At 39.0% G+C, this 19,065-nt stretch overlaps 2 protein-coding genes and 1 pseudogene across 2 annotated transcripts; all 3 read left to right on the forward strand.

Moving 5' to 3' along the window:
• Positions 1-3,018: 3,018 nt before the first annotated feature.
• On the forward strand, positions 3,019-7,275 carry LOC135610979 (uncharacterized; annotated as a pseudogene).
• A 232-nt stretch (positions 7,276-7,507) lies between these two features.
• LOC135609224 (protein POOR HOMOLOGOUS SYNAPSIS 1-like) lies at positions 7,508-11,639 on the forward strand. The gene is made up of 9 exons (XM_065102327.1): positions 7,508-8,256; positions 8,856-8,972; positions 9,351-9,416; positions 9,744-9,832; positions 9,932-10,252; positions 10,369-10,396; positions 10,497-10,552; positions 10,641-10,668; positions 10,931-11,639. Exons 1-5 carry the CDS (start codon positions 7,948-7,950, stop codon positions 10,161-10,163), a joined length of 813 nt encoding a protein of 270 aa, XP_064958399.1. The 5' UTR covers positions 7,508-7,947; the 3' UTR covers positions 10,164-10,252; positions 10,369-10,396; positions 10,497-10,552; positions 10,641-10,668; positions 10,931-11,639.
• A 1,876-nt stretch (positions 11,640-13,515) lies between these two features.
• On the forward strand, positions 13,516-14,978 carry LOC135609225 (ethylene-responsive transcription factor ERF039-like). Its single transcript, XM_065102328.1, has one exon. It carries the CDS (start codon positions 14,097-14,099, stop codon positions 14,808-14,810), a length of 714 nt encoding a protein of 237 aa, XP_064958400.1. The 5' UTR covers positions 13,516-14,096; the 3' UTR covers positions 14,811-14,978.
• Positions 14,979-19,065: the final 4,087 nt, after the last annotated feature.

Consider the following 19,065-nt stretch of genomic DNA (forward strand, 5'->3'; position numbering starts at 1 on the left):
GTAGGATCATAAAGTTTAAAACCATTTATTTTATTACTACACCAAACAAATATATATATTTAATATCTTTTTCATTAAGTTTATTTTTTTTATAGGAACATGAAAAAAAAGCAATATAATCAAATACTTTTGGTGACTCACATCTGACTTTCTATCCAATCATGTTTTATTGTACGTTTTTCTTAGTAGGAAAGTAATTTAATAAATATACTATTGTCCTCATAATTTTTTTAAACAAAACTCTCATTGTATTTTTTTTTCTTTAAGCAAATACTTAGATTTTTTCAATCACAACTTGATTTTTTCATTCTCTTATTTCCATTTTGTCGGAAGTATAGTTTGTAAGTAGTTCCACTTAAATATTTATATTCTTGTAAAAAAATAAAATAATTATTTTATTTTTTACATATACTTTAATTTTTTTTTTAAAAAAAGAAAATAATTTAATTTTTTTAGAAAATATATCCATATCATCCTTATGCAATCATATGTAAATAATTAAAAAATATATATTTTTTCATATGAGATAATCTTATGCTGTCTTTGTCACATTTGATGCGAAATGGTGGTTGTCTCAACAATCTACAAACCATTATAACATCTCAACATGTTAATTGCTAGAAAAAAAAACCTTGTGGAGAATCAATCAAGCAGACCTTAAACAAAAGATTTCCAGACATGTATTTGGCAACGGAGACCCAAGCAAATTAGATTACCGTTTGCGATACTACACTAACACAAAGATCCTTAGAAATGGCTTGAGCTGCTTCTGAAGCTGCTCCCCCCACAGGTTTCAGAGAAACATGAGCATCTCTGGACAAAATCTGTAGGAGAAAGATCTACAACATGAACACAATGCAACAAAGTAGACATGTACAAAAGAAGAGCAAAATACGAGAGCATGGAGCTAGCTAGCCTTTCTCCTGTGTACGTAGATAGGCAGTTTCTCTTGACTTGATTTTGATATGATAGTCACAGAGAAGCAATCTAATCGGAAGATACGGCTTGCAGTCATAGAATACATAACCTATATGTGGACAAAAATAAATCGTTCTAAATCCATTGGTAGGTCGGCTGGAGGCAGAACGATGCATCCTTGGTCAACAGAATCCGTCCTCATCTGACAACAAATAAAAACAAATGCAACACCAAAATGTGAAGGAACAAAAGCTGTATGATTCCTAACATGGGGTGCCAAGATCGTTCGACAGGAGCACCCTTGAAATCCACATTCCTCTTATTACGGTAAGAAATGTGAAGCACAAGACAACACATCAACAGCTGAACTATTTGAGAGAGTTGCCTGATAGACTAAGAACAGTATGATCTACAGATAAAAAGAAACAAGAGCAAGCTTCCTCGAGAGTGTCATCATTATCATGAACTGGATCTTGCCGGCTGAAGTAACACCAGGAAAGATAGAGCCATGATGTCGTCTTCTTGTGCAACAGAAGGTCAAGATTTGGAACAATGGACACTTAGTGCATTCAAAATGGAATTGTTGGCATACAATTTACTTCGTTTTGGTGTCTAGATCAGAGTTGAGTATGTAAATCATGGCTCCTACGATTTCCTACTGTTGAATAAATATTGTTTGCTATGAATAAAGACCATTATTTACATCTTTTTTGTTCCGTAGAATAAAGTGGTCAACCTCAGTGTTAATTGCAGACTATTCACATCTCATTTGCTTCCATATGATTTAATCTTGTGGTGCTAATTGCCTATGGATTTGCGTTTTCGGTGCTGTTTGGTTGAAATGCATATTATGAATGATCTTATGAAAGATTAAAAATCAAATTTTCTATTGCATTATCATCATTATAAAGATCATTTATATAGCTTGGCTGTATTAAAGTATGGCTTGCTCAATTTCTAGTTTTAATACAGCCAAGCAATATACATTGCGTCATTATAATGATCCTTTTGGCATGCTCATTCGAACTATGGATAAGCAGTGATGTGCGTCATGGCAGCATAAATCACGAGCGCTTGACCGTCAAGCTGCTTCGGTCCGACCTATTTCTGACATTGACGTTGGAACCTGGAGAAGTTAGCTGATCGAATTCAGATGGGGTCAGAAACCTGGTGCTACTGTTGCCCACTGCTTACCAGCTGTGTAGGAGACCCATAGATGTCATGGTTGTGGGGCGAGGGTTGATGACAGGCTTTGAATTCGAATGCGTTAGCTTACCCTTCTCTCTCTCTCTGTTCGCGTTGAGACAGTAGCTGGTGAATTCAGTCAAGCAGGTCGGTGAAGGTGAGAGTCCGAAGCTCTACCGCCTCCTTTTGCTACTTACGCACGCAAAGTATGACTCGGTTGGTTCGGACAGATGAGCGACGGATGGCGGAGATCCACGGAGATATCGACGCACGCCATCTTCGTCTCCGCCCACCGAGCGAGCGGTGGAAGACGTCCTGTGCGGCATGACCGTCCGAACCAAAGGCAGGACATGCGGTGGCCGAGCGCAAAACGGGTCGGACACACTGTCACTAACGGGAGACCCCCACCGGGTCCTCTAGTTTTGCGGTGGTCCCCTGATGATTCCTTCTCACACTGCCACACACGCCTCGGGTGCTTGGAACCTAGTCAAACAACAGTACCCACGCGTTCCCACCACTGGGACCCACGCCACTGTCAAATTGAAACTTGCACGCAAATTGCTGCTACTTCCGCATGACCCCCTACCGTCATATGAGACTCGCGACGGTGCGGTAGGATCAGGTATCTGAGCTCGGCCTCTGGCGGAAAGAAAAGCCCTTCGGAAAAGACGGAGCGAAGCGAGCGATCGAGAGAAGGGGAAAAGAGAGAAGCCTCGAGGGGTTCCGATGGGTGCTTCCTTCATCTTCTACCTTCGGTTTCTCCCCCATGGAACCGTCGGACCATCCCCTTTTTTCTGCCACACACTATAGATCGATTTTGGGTTGGCCGATCTCACGATGAGGCCGGCGTTTCATGTAGAGGTGGGACTTGGATTCGCACTCGTCATCTCCATCTCGACGCTGTGAGTCCTTCCTTCCCCCAATTCTCAAGTTTCTACGTTAGGTCGATCCACGTCGGAGCGTTGTTTGCCGCCGGTCTGTTTGGTTTTCCTCCGACCTCTCCTTTATTCTTCGCTTCTGATTCGGGATTACATAACAGTAGAAACCAATGTCTCTAATTTCTCCTTCAGAGTCTGCGTTTCCTATTCAGGAAGCTGGAAGCGTTGATGATTTCGAGTTCATCTGGATTATGTGATTGTGAAATAGCCATGAGTTAACCTCTGTCTGCAATGAAATTATTTATGATCGCAGCTTACCTTCAAGAATCGGTTGGATTTTGTTCACCCATGGGTTGCCCTTTAGAATCTTGGGATTGTACTTTGACTGCTGATTCTAATCGGAAATTATAAAAAGGTTGCGGACAGACAAGTCACTTTCTATAGATCAATTCAACCTAGGTAGATCATTATCTCGACTTTTTATAGAATTCTAGGTAGAGTTGGTGTCGTAGTGTCTCGAAGTTATATTTGCTTTCGATTTGTTTTCTTTTCTAGAGAAACTAGCGGATAATATCTTCCTTGGGTGGCAGAGTCGGCCTGTTCCTTTCACCAGTGTTGCTTGTTTGATTATTATACCAGTGCGCATTTGACTCTGTTGTTGCATTCCTGAAATATCTTCTTTGAATTAGCCAAGTCGTGTTGGACTGCGTGGATTCATTTGACTAAATTTCCACTTCTTTGACGTATCAACCCCTGGCTTTTCCTATTTCTTCTTCTTCTTCTGATGGTATTCCACGGTGGGTGGAGCAATCAGCGAGCTTTCTCTTTGCTCCTTTGATTAGACTATTCTAGCTTTGGCATGATGTCATATCTCCCCATAATGAAAAAGCTTCAATTTTTATTGATATAAAACGGGGGTTTCTTGCCTGAGATGGCGGGGGATTCAGTTTTATTCTAGTTCGCTTATTTTATTTTTGAGGGTTGTTGATTTGTGATGTGTGTTGATAACTTGGTTTCAAGAATCTTTTGTGATATTTGACAAGCTCTTTATTGGTATAAATTTAACTATTTCATTCAATTGCTAAATCTTACATGATCATATTACTAACTGTTTCATGTTAAAAGCAGCTGAAGGATCGAGGTTTCCATTTCAAACTTCGTTGATCGGGTGATAACTAATTAATGGCTTCTTTGTGAATACCATATCTGGAAGTTCAATATCCTTGTATCTTAGCAATTGTTCTTTTGGCTTCCCAACCACGAATGGGGGCAAACTGCTGTGTTGCTGCCAAGGACAAACTTGTGCCGGATACTTCTCTTTCTACATGTAGGAACGTAAGACACTCACCTTCGTGGAGCTTTCGACGGGACAACAGAACACACATAGAGGACATCATGGATAACCCTACTTCACTTTCTCATATCAGTAGTGGGGACGCCAGCTTCAAAACTAAGGTTGGGGTAGCATCTGAAACTGGACTTCTTGATGGCAGTAGTCCTTTGAAAATTTTTCAGGCACAGCAGTGGCACAAGTCTCCCTTTAAAACCAGAAGTTCTCGGAAATCAAGAGACAATGGCAGTGGTAAGACATTTCATTTTGTTTCTTCCATGTACACATGAAACCTTCTGGTTTTTCTTTGGTAAGTGGCCAAGTTAGCTGATAAGAATAGAATTATTAGTTTGTGTGGCTAGAGTAGTGTGCAATTTAGTTGTATTTTTACCGTTCCAAGGCATCTCTATATGTAGCAAAATCTTCCATAGAATGTCCTTAGCGAATCACAAAAATGATTAAGTTATTCACTCTTCTCTTCCACCTAAATTCTTCTATATTATGTGTAAGTGTGGCTTAGAAACTTACTTTTTCTGCACAACACATTCTTATCAGGGCTTTTAAATGCTTTAACATGAATTCTTTTAGGATCTGTTTGTAAGTATCAGTACTAGAATTTTCATTCCTACTGGTTAATGCTGCTAGAGATATTGTGTTGTAGGCTTTTTGGTTGAGAAATAACAGATGAGGAAACCAAACAATGTTTCTTAATAAAGCTAGTATCACAGTTGTTTGATGACAACATCTTGTGATCCTCTATGTTTTTAATTCTGTGTTGACTAAAGGAAGCCTACAGATGTTGTTTGATGATGACATTATTTAGGACTATCCTCTGGAATAATACACAACTGTATAGATGAGTATGTAGATGCATTGTTAACAACATGAATGCTAAACATGAATGAATATTATTTAGGACTATCCATATAGATGATTCTGTAGTACTCCTTTTGGTATTTAGACCCTAGCTAATGTAGGACTACAGGAGCGCAATGTTACAAACATATTTGATCATTACATTCTGCTACTTCATGTAACTGATGAATTGTTCTAAGAGTCCTAGTTGGAATTAGAGATTTGACACTAGTAGCACCAGAAATAGATGTGCCTGTAAGCTTTGAAGACATGCATTGCATTGTTATTTTTGAAGGCCTATCTCATTCTCAAGTTGGAGAATACCCCTACGCGATGGTAATATTTTGTCATAGACCAACTACTATGGCTAATAATGCATTATATTCAAAGGCATTAGATGATTAAACTTTTCTTGTTAGTGCAACTAATTTTGGTCCCTGCTCTCAGAGGAAGATAGTGACTCTAAATAACGGTCAATAGTTGTCTGCTGCTGACATTTTATGATGCATATAGTGGTATTTCCTTTGAAATTTCTTTTTACATTTTGTTCATTTAACAGGTCAATCCAATGGAAGCGACATATCCCTTGAGGTGATCTGGATCAAGTTGTGACTGAGTTTGCAAATTTGCATTCTATACTATCTTTTAGTAATGAATTATCATATATTTATTTAATGCTATTTAATTTAATGTGTAGTTCAAGGGCTGGACTAAATCATCATGTGTAGGATGCACTTCATATGACAGGCCAACGGGTTTTGTGCCTTCAACATCTTCAGTTTCCAAAGAAGATCCTTCATCGTCATGGAGTCACTCTTTACCCTCTGATCCGACATCATCAAGAAAGGCTCAAAGTTCACCAGGTTACCAACTCTCTAGGATGATATCTGACAGTAGAATCCCATCTCTGAACTCTTTGAATGAGAACAGCTTCCCCGAAGGAAGGCAGTCCTTCGGACTGTCTGTTTGCAGCAATGACTTGCCCATGGGTGGATCTCATGGTAGTTCTTCTGATGGGTGGTCCATGTGCATGTTCTCAGATCTTGCTTCTTCTCAGAGGGAGAGATGGTCCTATGACAGTGAAAACCTTAGCACCATTAACAGCAAAATTGGAAAATTAATTCCAGAGCAACCAAGACCTGTCTCTCTTAATCAGCAAAAATGCAAAATATGCTTGAAGCTATTACAGAAAAAATCTCCATGGAGTTCCCACAAAGTTGTCTCCAGCAATGAGCTCTCTGTGGTTGCAGTTCTGTTTTGTGGGCATGCCTACCATGCTGAATGTTTGGACAACTTAACACCAGAAACCGACAGACATGACCCACCTTGCCCTGTTTGCATTTATGGGGAAAAATCCATCACAAAGCTATTTGGAAAGGCTCAATCAAGTGGTAGAAGCAACGGATCTAGGATTGTGGTGGCTGACACTGATATGGCTGGAGATACATTCTCTGAGTGGTGGAGGGCTGGTAAGGGGCAACGGATGGGAGCCAGTTCTAGCCTGAAGAACTCGTTTAGCAAGCCGTTTAGGCAACACCTCTCCATCGAAATGCCACCTGTCACCAACAGTTTCAGAAAATGAATCTACCAGGAAGAAGGGATACTGGGCGAGATACTGGAAGGATTGAGTTTGCTGGCTCTTGTAATTGGCCAGACAAGCACTCGATTGTCTCTTGTTGATTGGCCAGACAATCCAAAGTTTTATCTTTGTGCACTTCTAAGGTTCCAGCATCCTCCAAGATCTAAATTGGTGCCACGGAAGGGTTCTTGTAAGGGTAAAGTCTGTTTGCTCGTTTGGTGGTTACCTCAGCACAATAGAACTATTTTCAAAGCCTTTTTGCTGTACAATATTTCTTCCCTCGTGTTCAAAGGTTAGCTCATAGTCAGGTGATGTTTCAGTCATTAGATATTAGAAAAAAAAAAGAAAAAACTCTAAGCTCGAGGTCCTGGATGTGATCCAGGCCGTCTTTTCTCTCCTCAATGTTGGGACTCCTAGCAGTCTTGTGGATTCACTGTATCGTTTTGCTACACCCCTGTTCAAGTCTACGACGTATTCATAAATGTTGGATGTTTTAGCATGCAGCATGAGAAAATTGCTTTTCACATTTATTCTAGCCTCGTACTTTTTTGTTCCTTTCTAAATTGGTTTACAAAATTTGTTCATTAACTAAACAAGTCTAGTTAATGTTGGATACATCTTTTAGTGGATTTACAGCACATCCGTTTTAGTCTCATGTGGACAGACTTAAATTGATTTATCGAATATACTATTATTAGTTTGAATTTAAATATTTTAGACTAATGGATTAAGACTATTCCATCAGATCAGATCATAAGACAATTTCTTTACGTAAACATGTTCCGAAGGAAGCACGACCCATCCAATTCCAAACCAACCCCTTTATTCACTGCACTCAAATCCCCTCCGCAAGCGAGCCAGAACAGGGACGGAGCAGTTGATCGATGGAGACCGCCGCACTCATCGCAACCCATACCAAAAATAGGGACCGGTGGACCAAACTCATCCTTTTGGTAGAGTAGCCATCAGGAGTGATGTGACCACACCAATCCTACAGAGTATTCAGGGTTGATTCAGCTCTTACTAGTATACGGATCGATTCGACTGACCAGATCACCCGTGCAAAATTTCAGGGTCGGTTCAGTCGCGGGAAGCAACGCGAAACGGAACGGGTGGGCCTTGCGTTGGACAGCTGTCGCGAAGACATTGTTTTGTATCGGTCTTGCTGGTTCAAATAGAGGGAAGCGAAGCTGCAGGCCTGCATGCTCTCCGTCTCCGTTCTCCGAGACCCGGGAGGACGAATGCAGATGACGCGATCTGAGGGATTATTGACGAACCACTCGGAGCCGGCGGTGGTGACGAGGAATCAATGGGAGGTGGAGTTCTCGCGCTTCTTCAATTTACCACGGTGGGCCTCCGGCGCTCCGGCTGGCCTCCGGGCTCTCCCCAAGGGCAAGATCCGATCCACGGGCACATGGATCACCTCCTCCTCCCCGGCCCTTCTCATCCTGCACAAGCCGACCGGCGCCTCTGCCTTCGTCCTCTCCGTCAACGTCCAGGAATACGCTCTTGTTTGTATCCCCTCTTGTCTTCGTCTCTCGTTGAGCCCTAAAATTAGGAGTTAAATGCGGCCTTTTTCTCTTTTGTTCGTTCTTGTCTATTTTCCTCTGCGTTTCTGTCTACGGCAAGAAGCTCCACGCAAGTGCATTGGACTTAACTCCGTGCATTTGTGTCGATTTTTGGTAATCTTCTTTTTCTTCCATCACCAATGTGTGTCGAAGGACATCCTATTGCGTATTGTTTGTAGAGCCCGAATGCTTGGTACTAATGTGGTAATTGATTTCTGATGCATCTAGAATGTAGAGTTTCATTGTAGTGTGTTCCTAATGGGCTTTGATCTTAGCAAATGTTTTTTCCAAAAAATTCCAATGCTAAAAAACTAAAACAAGGAAAAAGGATTTAATAATACCTCAGTAGAAAGCTAGTCGACTTGGATGTTGTTCTTTTTCCTCTTCTTCTTTTCTTTTCTCTTTCAATTTTTTATGTTACCAAACTCCTCGTTTCGCTTCCTCTTGTGATTTTTGCAAGTGTTATTGGACGACTATAGATAAGCATCAGATATATGTGGATTAATTGAGCAGCAAACCAAATGTGTCCTTTCTCTGCTTAGGAGGAACACTTTGTTTCCAGTCTCCTCTTCTCATGGCCGCAAGTTTCATGTGTTTCTCAATGCCCAGTCAGGGGGAGCAGGGTGGTCTTCATGAGTTACATGGATGTCTCCAGCCAGGCGAGTTCGTTTGTGCTCTCTCACTCTGTTTTTCGTACAATGTTATATGCCAACCATCAATAGTATGAAATATGAATTACACTGTTGAGAGCTCACATAGATGTTAGACTTTATATACTGAGTTGAATTTTCTGGACTGAGCTTCTGCTTGTTCCATCCCTGGTTTACATGGTTCCCCTTGTTTCCTAAATCTTATCATGAACAGTGATTGTTCTTGTAGCTATTTATCCCCAAGTTAGGATGAACTAAAATCTCTTACAATTTTACAATATTTGTGATCTTGTGGCTTGCTGTTTTCTTGTCTTTATCATATTGTTTTTTGCTTCATTTCTTCACTTGGTGATGTGGCTACGGTAATTACTTTTTGCAATGTTGCAGATTCAGAAGTTTGCTGTGCGATTCCCAACTTGTTCTGATGTTGAAGCATTCCTTGCTTTTGTGAAGGTGCATAAAATCTTTGCATTTTCTTTCTCTTTTTCCCTAAGTGATCTGGTCAATCTACAAGGCTGCTAGATTTTAGTTTAAGGTGTGATCTGGTGAATTTTTGGTTTGATGGACATATATGTATATGTTATTTGATATTTTTTGGACGTAAGGAGAATTTTAGGTTTTTAAGTTGGTGTCTTAGGCTCGAGTCATCAGAGAACTAAATTGAGAAGTAATTTTTTGGCATTTTCTATAAAATTTCCAAACAGGATGTGTATTTAGTTTCAGCTTAGTTCCATTTTTCAGATGTTACAATTGATTTATACCTGTTATATGTGACCTTAGGAATGTTCAAGGGGAATGCCGGAGAGTGACTTTGCACGTGAAACTTCATCTCAATCTGAAATAATTTCCTCTAATGGACTTCAGTATAGGTATAAGTCTCTGCCAGGTTTTCTTTCCATTAACTGCATTCTTAGTTGAGGAGATAGACAGACATGATGCCTGAATATTCTTGCCCTCGGTTAATCAAGTTCTGGAGAACCTACAACAGCATGTGGTTTGGAAGTACCAGCTTCAAGTTACAGCAGGGAGCAACCAGAGTTGCTGCATTCTAGCTGCACTCATTCCATTTGCCCTGGCTTTCCACCTAGCTTTACAGAGCTTCTAACCAACTGTTCAAATGGTACCCAAAAAGGCATGTCGGAGCAAAACTGTTCTGCAAATGGATTCCTGAATAAAAATTCTGCTTCCATTTCCATCTAATGAAGTTTTTGCTTAATTGTCTTTTTTTATTTAAATTAATAGAGCAAACAAATCCCATAGCTGAGCCTGATGTTCCCTCTCCTGATGAGGTATAATTATTAAGTTCCATATATGCGTTTATAGAAATATCTACTCAATTTTGATTCTTAAATATTGTAACACTAACTAAAATCATGAGACAATTTTGATTGATTTTGTGTTGCAGGAACACCCGGTGGATCCTCTCTTACAAGGTACTTCAATGACATTACCCTAAAAGATGCAAGAGAATCTGATTAGATACAACAATTTTATTTCTTAGCCGTTTGCTGTTTCATTTACTTGGACTCGTAGATGCTTCCAAGCAAGTGGACTCAATGTCAGGAGCTGATATTAAGAGAAAAATTGTGGTATATTCTGACTTGTTACTGATTGTTATATGCTTGTTATATATATCACTACCTACTTATCTATATTTTTCTTTGGTACTGGTTCCAGGAATACATGTCAGATGCTACTTTTCAAGGTATGCCATTTCTGACTTTCCAATTTGAAATCATATTTGTTACTAATTTTTTCCATTTAAAAGATCGGAGCTTAGTGTGTGGCATGCTAAATTATCTATTCTGCTAATCTGTTAATGTTTATAAATTTGATGAAGATGAATTCACGAGGAAAAGTTCTCGACCATCTTTCCTACTGTCCTGAATGAGGTTTTACGTAGTGGCATAATGTAATTAATAGATGAAGAAGAGATTTGACGGGAGATATACATTTTGTTGTTGCAGAGATGCTATTCAAACTGGAGAAGGTCATTGATGAGTTGGGCGGCGATTTAGCACTATAGGTGGCTGGCTTGCTCATTTCGTGGTGACTCTCATCCTGTGTTTTTGATTAGTCTTAACAACAGAAAGGTCAACTTAGGGTAATCTCTCTCTCTCTCTCTCTCTCTCTCTCTCTTTGCTAATAGGTATGTTCTGTGAAGCCGTTGAATAGAATTTAAAAGTTTGGTGTACCAAGTCTTGTTTTGGCATAGGAGCAACCTGATTTTATAGCACAATCTGGACTTCGTTTCTTTTCTCTTCTCGAATTTGTTTCGCGTTAATTCCATATCAGCAGAATCTGTAACCTAATTTGACTGAATGGGACGTATTACGATCACGGGACGACGAAATGCTTGTGTCAACGTGAAGGTCAAAGTTAGACAAATGGCGGTAACACAATCACTGGTAAGAGTTGATTATGGGTTAGTTTTGTTCGTAGCATAATCTATTTTCTTCTGGCTTATGAATAATGATGGATTGGTTTTGTTCGCAGCAGTCATTTCCTGTTGGGTTATGAATGATGACAGAATAATGTATGCCAGTCATTAATTGATGAAAATTTTTGTTATAAATCACCTAATGGTGCAGAATGAATCCCTACACCCATACGACTTAGGATTAGACTGGCCCTACAGAAATGAAAATTATATTGTATTATATGGGTTTGAACTTTAGACTGATTAAAATGATTATTATCTACATGATTTTTTTTTACTAACATATAGAGAAAATATTTTGTTATGATTATTCATATTTGAGATTATAATTATTAATATGGATTTTTTCCATATAAAAAAGAAAGGTGAATTTTTAAAAAATATTCATAAGTTTAAAAATTTCTCACTGTGTTTAACTTTGAAAATTTCTTAAATAATATTTTTTTTTCAAAATGATGATCGTTGATCATTATCCTTTGTCTTGTTGATAGCTTCCCTCCATGTCCGCATGGACTGACTCGTTAGTTGTTCCTCTTCATGCGTGGGTTAGTCTCGTTAGCTATCCCTTTCACGGTGTCCTTGGGATTTGGTAAGAATGACTAGGGCTAGCATTGGCGCTCGCGATGCCCTTGGGTTCAAGAAGAACAAATGATGGAAGGACATAGGGAGGAGGAGGCGATCATGGGTTTCATGAAGATAAGAGTAAAATCATGACTAAAGGCCATTCTGTAATAAATTCTTAAACTTCAATTTTTTTTTGAGAATTCATTCAAAAATATATTATAGTTTTGGAATAACAATGAAAATAATAATAATATTATCAATTAAATATAGTTGAAACATTTTTCGTTCAGACTTTCGTTAGAAACATCACTTCTTGTTCGACTGTAAACATGACTTATGTGTTAAACATACCATCAGCGTTTATCCCAAGTCAAGATCGAGCTCTGTGACATTCATAGCCACACAATTATTGTTCACGAAAAAAAAAATAACTTTAATCCGAAGTCATATTTTGTATCTATTGACTTTATGATAGACCAAAGTGTGCACGGAGCATTAAAACCATTCGTACCTTATCACGTCAATCCGACTGATCTCGTCCAATCATGATCTTTCTCCCATGGTCCCGTTTGTACAATCTCTCTCTCTCTCTCTCTCCTCCGCCTCCGATAATAAATGGGACTGTACTCAGGTGGTCATTTTGTTGTTTGGTTGCACCAATATTTCATGAGATTTTTTCCCCTTTTTATCTTTGTTTAATTCGGCATATCTATCGTTTCTAAGTTCTAAAATGGCATTTTTGCCCTCTCTAGATTTTAGTATATATATTATCACTTCATATATTTAAGCCCCTAACTTCTTATATATAATTTTCATATGAACGTTGAAATATTTTCTTTTGTTCTCTCTAGATTTATCAGAGAACTTTGATTCCTCAAACTAGTTTTAGTTTCATTTATATAATATTTATATAAATCTCGAAACAAATAAGATCTTTAAAAAAATAAAATTTTAATTTTTTTTATAAAGCATAAGTGACGAAGACGAGATTTAAGTTTAAGAACTTACGATAAATTATCAAATTTTTTATCAGCTTGACATATTTCAAACCCAAGACCTATGATAAATTATTAAAGTTATTACGAACTATAACTTAAAAAATAATTTTATAATAGATTGTTGAAATCTTTATTGACACCTTCAAAAAAAAAATATCGGATGAAATCTTAAATCCTCAATCTTTGATAAAGTAATTTGATACATCATCATCACTAAACTAATATTTAACAAAATTTTAATATATTCATAATAAATAATCAAGATATTTACAGCCCCTAACAAAAATCAGTATCATTTATTCTTTTTCCTATAATCCATCTTTTTTCGTTTGTAATTTTTTTAATTTGAAAAAACTTTTTCGATGAAAACAAAAACTTTCATCGTTTTCCTCCAAACAAACAAAAAGATAAATCAAGCAGTGCCTTTGGTAAGCGGGCATTCCCCCTTTTTTAATTTTATTTTATTTGGAGAATAAACTAAAGATCGACCAAATTTTTTACTCAGATTCTTAAGCCCCACTTCCAGAAGAAGACTATGACTTCCCTGTAATTGCACGGATCACAACAATATGACTGCTGTTTTCTCTGATTCTGATACTTTAACAGTGCAGGGTAATAATCCAAGGTTCCCCCTGCTTTCGGCAATGGACGAAGCCTCTGCAAACACACGACAGTGGCGGCACCATGAGAACCAAGAACACTGCATAATGCATGTCGACTGAGGCCCGCACGTTGGGCGATCTTGTGATCGCCATGGCCTCGGTGTTCCCCGCCACCGGTACCACATGGTACGGAGCAGAATTGGAGCTTCTTTCATGTCAGAAACAAATACAGCTCAGGTGGGTCAACAGCGGGACATGTGGTTGCTTGCCATGGATTGTCCTCGTGTTTGCTTTGAGAGCCTCCTTGGGAGCAAAGTGTGGCAGTAAAACGCGGTTCCCAAGGAAGGACAACATCGATGTCATCGAGTGATGGCACAACTGCAGTGGTACTGCGCACCTTTTGCATGGGTCCTTCCTGCCATTTTTCATCTTCTTGTGATGTACTGCGGCTCTCATTATGCATAAATGCCCGTCGCGTTAAGGTCTGTGCAGCACCACATCACTTGCGCCTCCTCACTCGCACTCCAACATGAAAGACCCACTCATCGTGCAGAAATGTGGAGCTAATACCTTCTCATCCCCCTCCTCCCCTTCCTCCTCCAGTATCACCACCAATGCGTCGACCGAGGTGGCCCGCAACTCGGAGGTGATCTCAAGTAAAGCCGCCAAGAGAAAAGCTCAGGCGGCCGGTGACAAGGGCGCTAAGAAGCGCAGCAGCGACGGGAAGCAGCCTTCTTACCGCGGCGTTCGAATGCGTAACTGGGGCAAATGGGTGTCGGAGATCCGGGAACCCAAGAAGAAGTCGAGGATCTGGCTCGGGACATTCCCGACCGCCGAGATGGCCGCCCGAGCGCATGACGTGGCCGCGCTGACGATCAAGGGGCCATCCGCACACCTCAACTTCCCCGAATTGGCTTCCAAGCTACCGCGGCCGGCCACAGCAGCACCCAAGGACATCCAGGCGGCCGCGGCGCTGGCTGCCGCGGCCACGTTGGGTGGTCACAGCCCGGAGCTCTGCGGGAGCCCGGAATCAGCCCCGAGCCAGAACGAGCCATCACCGACACCCCACTCTCCCGCTCCCACGTCGCCGCGCAGCGATGACGACGGTGCTCTCTTCGACCTACCTGATCTCTTGCTTGACCTAAGAGAAGGCTTCGGCCACTCCTCATCGTGGAACGCTTCCTCGGCGGAGGCCGGCATCGAGTTCAGGGTGGAGGAGCCATTCTTATGGGAATACTACTAAAGCTCATAGCCTCCTCTCATGGTTTTTCTCTACCTACTTGGGGCATATCAATTAGCGACAGGCATATCAAACTCTTCGGTATACTTCACTAAGATGTATATATATATATATATATATATATCTATCGATCTATCTATCTATCTATGTAGCTAATTATGTCCATCTACAATGTAATGGTGTGATATAGACTTCGAATTCTGATGCATGAGAACACGAAACGGAGTTCAAGTCGCAGTCTTTTATTGCTTTGCTGAAACCGGAAAGCATTTGCTCTGATACATATATATAATGCACATATGTGCTTTAGTCCAATCACATATTAACAGCAGCAAGCGGACACATCTCTTTCCTTCTTGGGGATATGATTTCGGCACGATCCATTAATCTAAGTGGCAATCCAAGCTCTGGATCGCAAGAGAATCCGCACCCAAATATTCGCATACATCACCTTCCCTCGATGTGGCCTTCCTTTGGGCACAGGAAACCACAAGGCTACATTGCATGGTGATTATGATGTCGTGAGGTTGGTCATTAAGAAGCATATGTTTAGTGTGGCTGATGATTAAGAAAGACTGAAGGCCTCCTAAGAAAACAAACGAAACCTAAAGGTGGGTCAGTGGCATGTGACATCAATGACACTTACCTCACACACACGTCTCTCTCCCAATCATCCACACTATGTCATTCCTTCATTGGTCTCTCTCCCCATTCTTAATTGACAAAACTATTCCTTCATTTAAGTTTATTACACACATATATATATTATATATATATTAGGTATTTAAATATTTTATATTTAGTACCAACCATCCATCATAATGGTTGAACTTAGTTTATTGGAGAGATTCTATTGGGAGTAAAATACATGAAGACTTTAAAATATTTTTTGTGTGTATGTATATCCAAAAATAAAAATGTAAAACCTATATTTTAATATAATTTTCAGTCAACAAATTAATAGCAATTACTCCTTAATAGTGAGTGACAAGTGCTTGGAAGCCGATATCATTTTCGTACAAGCTGGCAGGGTGTAAATGCTGTTCGTCTCGTAGCAATGCACTCGGTTCAACAAAGGCAACCTCGAGTTATCGACGATTGTACATACATGTAGCATTCAAGTACGTGCTTGCACACATTTCCATTTTGCAACCCCAAGTACAATAATCCAATCGTTGGGTTACCCATATAATTATTACTCAGCATTATATTTTCTGCATTGTTTTCTTAATTTATATTACATATCTTGTGTAATCTAAAAAAAAAAATCAATCTCGATCATCTATTTTATCATGCTATCTTATGAATATAAGTGAAATATATATAGTATATTTACGTTAGGATAAAACAAGAAAGCAATCGATACATATAGATTATTAAAGGAAGAAAAAAGACTAAGTAAAAGTTGCCTCACCCGATACATATAGATGAGGACGAGAGACAATACGGTAAACATCAATCGATGGAAGGTGAAAGGGACCGGGAAGCTTTACATCATCAACTAATCATTAACCTGTACAGAATCGAGAGCTTCACTGCAGTTGGGTGAATCCAATAAGAAATGGAAGCAATCATGCCAACTTTTTCCTTGTCTGCCTTAGCAAATGGGAAAACACAGGAAAAATAGAGAGAGAGAAAAGAGTGCATGGTTGGTGAAATGCAGTTGCGAATGGTCCTTGTCTTGCATTGAACGATGACTCATTATGATGATGCATGGTGGGTGAAGTGCAGTTGTGAATCGTCCTTGTCTTTGCGTTGAACTGTGACTCGTTATGCGCCACTCGGAAGTGCAATGTCCCTTGTGATGGTGGATGGCTGTCCGATTCCGGCAGCTGATCGAAGACACGAGCAGCCTTGCATTGAGGCCATGGTTCTTCCGATTGGGTTGCTGCTCGCTACTGCTTTGTGATGCCCGATCTCGGTGAAGGGTCAGCGTATTGGGTTAATAGACATGGTTATTACAAAAGAGGCAAGTATGATTTGGTGCTGTGATTCGTAGTTCTTTTGTGCATGCATTTTGTATTATCAAGCAACGATCAACAGAGGTTTGAGGTCAATTTCCTTTCCTTTTGTGACTCAAATGTATGGTTGAGATATAGAAACAATTGCAGTCTACAGTGAGATAGAGTACTTCTAATGTTATATATGCCTTTAAGTTCTTTTGGTGATGATTTATATCCTTTCCGAGGAACTCAGAATATAAGATTTATACTAATACAAGGGTGTATAATTTTACCCTTACGATTAAAGGATGTATTTTTATTACTCTAACCCGAATCGTCCGAGTCAATTCATTGTTTAGCTTTAACTTTCGATATATTTTTAGGAATTAGCTTATTCAACTTAAGACTTCAAGTAATGCTATTGGTTCTAATAAATTGTGACAAGGGTAAAATTTCTATGGTGCCTAAGGAAAAGAACAGTGCATCTTTAATGAACATAAGTAAGAGTAGCTAATGAGAGAAAGATGCCTTGTTTTTGCTTGACTTAGACCTAATTATGATCCTCAAGAAAGTTGTGCAAGGGTCAATATAAGCAAAGCATAAAGTTCCTCATTCTTTATTTTTTTCTACTTCTTTTAATGTATTTTAACAAAAGAGGAGGGAGGGTAATCTATAGCCTGCCTTAGCTTTTCTTTATGTTGGAAAGAAGAAGCTCATCAAGTGCCTCTTTTACCTCTATCATGAGATACTTCTATGCTTTTGCTTTAGGTGCATCCCTCCTCCTAGTATTCTTCTATAGTTTATCCTTGGACTCAAAAAGAAGAAAGGTAGAGCCTAATGTGTCCTTTTTTCTTCTTACCAGTTGGAATAAGAATTCTATGACCTACACCTTATGAGGTTGAATTCCAAAAGTTTCATTTCCCAAAGAAATTCCAAAGCATATGATGGTCTCATTTTTCATTATTATATCATAAGGAAACAAGTAAAGATAGCGGAGTTTTTTTTTTCTCTTTTTTTTTCGATGGTATCGATCGAAGGATTTTTATTGTATTTATTTTTCTTCCATTCGAGGAGAAAATGATGCATGAACACATCACCTTCAAAAGATGGCAATATGCTGCTGTGACATGAAAATACCAGGAAAAAAAAATGTAAATTTCATACAACTGTTCACTTCAAAGTTGATCCTCTCTTTAATGATGGGAACATGGTTTTTTTTTACCTAAATAGAAGATAAGGTGCAAACAACAAAAAGAACTGTGAGAAAGAACAGAAATAAAAGAGAAAGAAGAAAGCGAAATAAAGAAGAGATAGAGACATGGAAAGAGAAAAAGTGACAGGAAGAAAATATGCACAGTGGGGCCACAGGAAGACAACTTCAACTACAAGCTTTTGAGGTTTATCAATCCAGAAGTGGGAGGCAAGTTAAGTTTCTTTATAGAAGTAAAAGCTAGAAAAAATGAGAAACTATATACTCAATCAAAATAATGAATGTTAAATAAATTTTCATTCTTTGTAATCTTAAAGGAAGGAGAGTAAATTAATTACTAACAAGAACTCATTAATTGAGTGAAAATTGAAGGCTATTCAATTAGCCATTTGAATCACAAAAATAATGCAAACAATTAGTTTGATCTGAACTATAACCTACATCAACTTTATAGGTTCTCTACTCCTCAAGACCTTCTTAATACATGCTACTTAAGATCTTCTTCATGGGTGAGATTAAGTGACATACTGCCCCTCCTTGGATCCCATTGTTTCAAGGCATACACTTCCTTTCAGCAAAAGCTTACAAGATTCTACCCTCTAAATTTTGTAATTCAAGATTTCAATCTCACAAGTTTTGAGAGTTATTGATTGCTGAAAAGATAGGTTTCAAGTGTAAGCACAGATAATGGTAAGGATCTGCTACTTCAACCCCAGTCAACATATCAGTTATCATAGCTCTTCAATGGGTCATCTATAAAGTTGAGTATCAAGCATATGACAACTCAAATAAAGATTGTGATCCCATTTTAGCTCTAAAGTGCTATTATAATTCAAAATATTGAGCTATTTGATGGCCAAGTATATGAGTCAACACATTCTTATCAAGCAAGTCTTTTGATGTTTTCTAAATCTCATGTCCAAATACTTCAAATAGTTTCATAAGAAGGTGAAACTATGCTACCACTTTGGAGTTTTACTTCATCGATCAAAACAAATCTGTGATTTCTTGAATTAAACAAAATCAAAATCAACAATAAGAGGCATGTTTTTCTTGTCTGTCTGTAGAGCCAAGATGCTTTGAATCCTTGTAAAGATCTGGAAAT

Source organism: Musa acuminata, chromosome BXJ2-4 (genome assembly GCF_036884655.1).
Source record: "Musa acuminata AAA Group cultivar baxijiao chromosome BXJ2-4, Cavendish_Baxijiao_AAA, whole genome shotgun sequence".
NCBI lineage: Eukaryota > Viridiplantae > Streptophyta > Magnoliopsida > Zingiberales > Musaceae > Musa > Musa acuminata.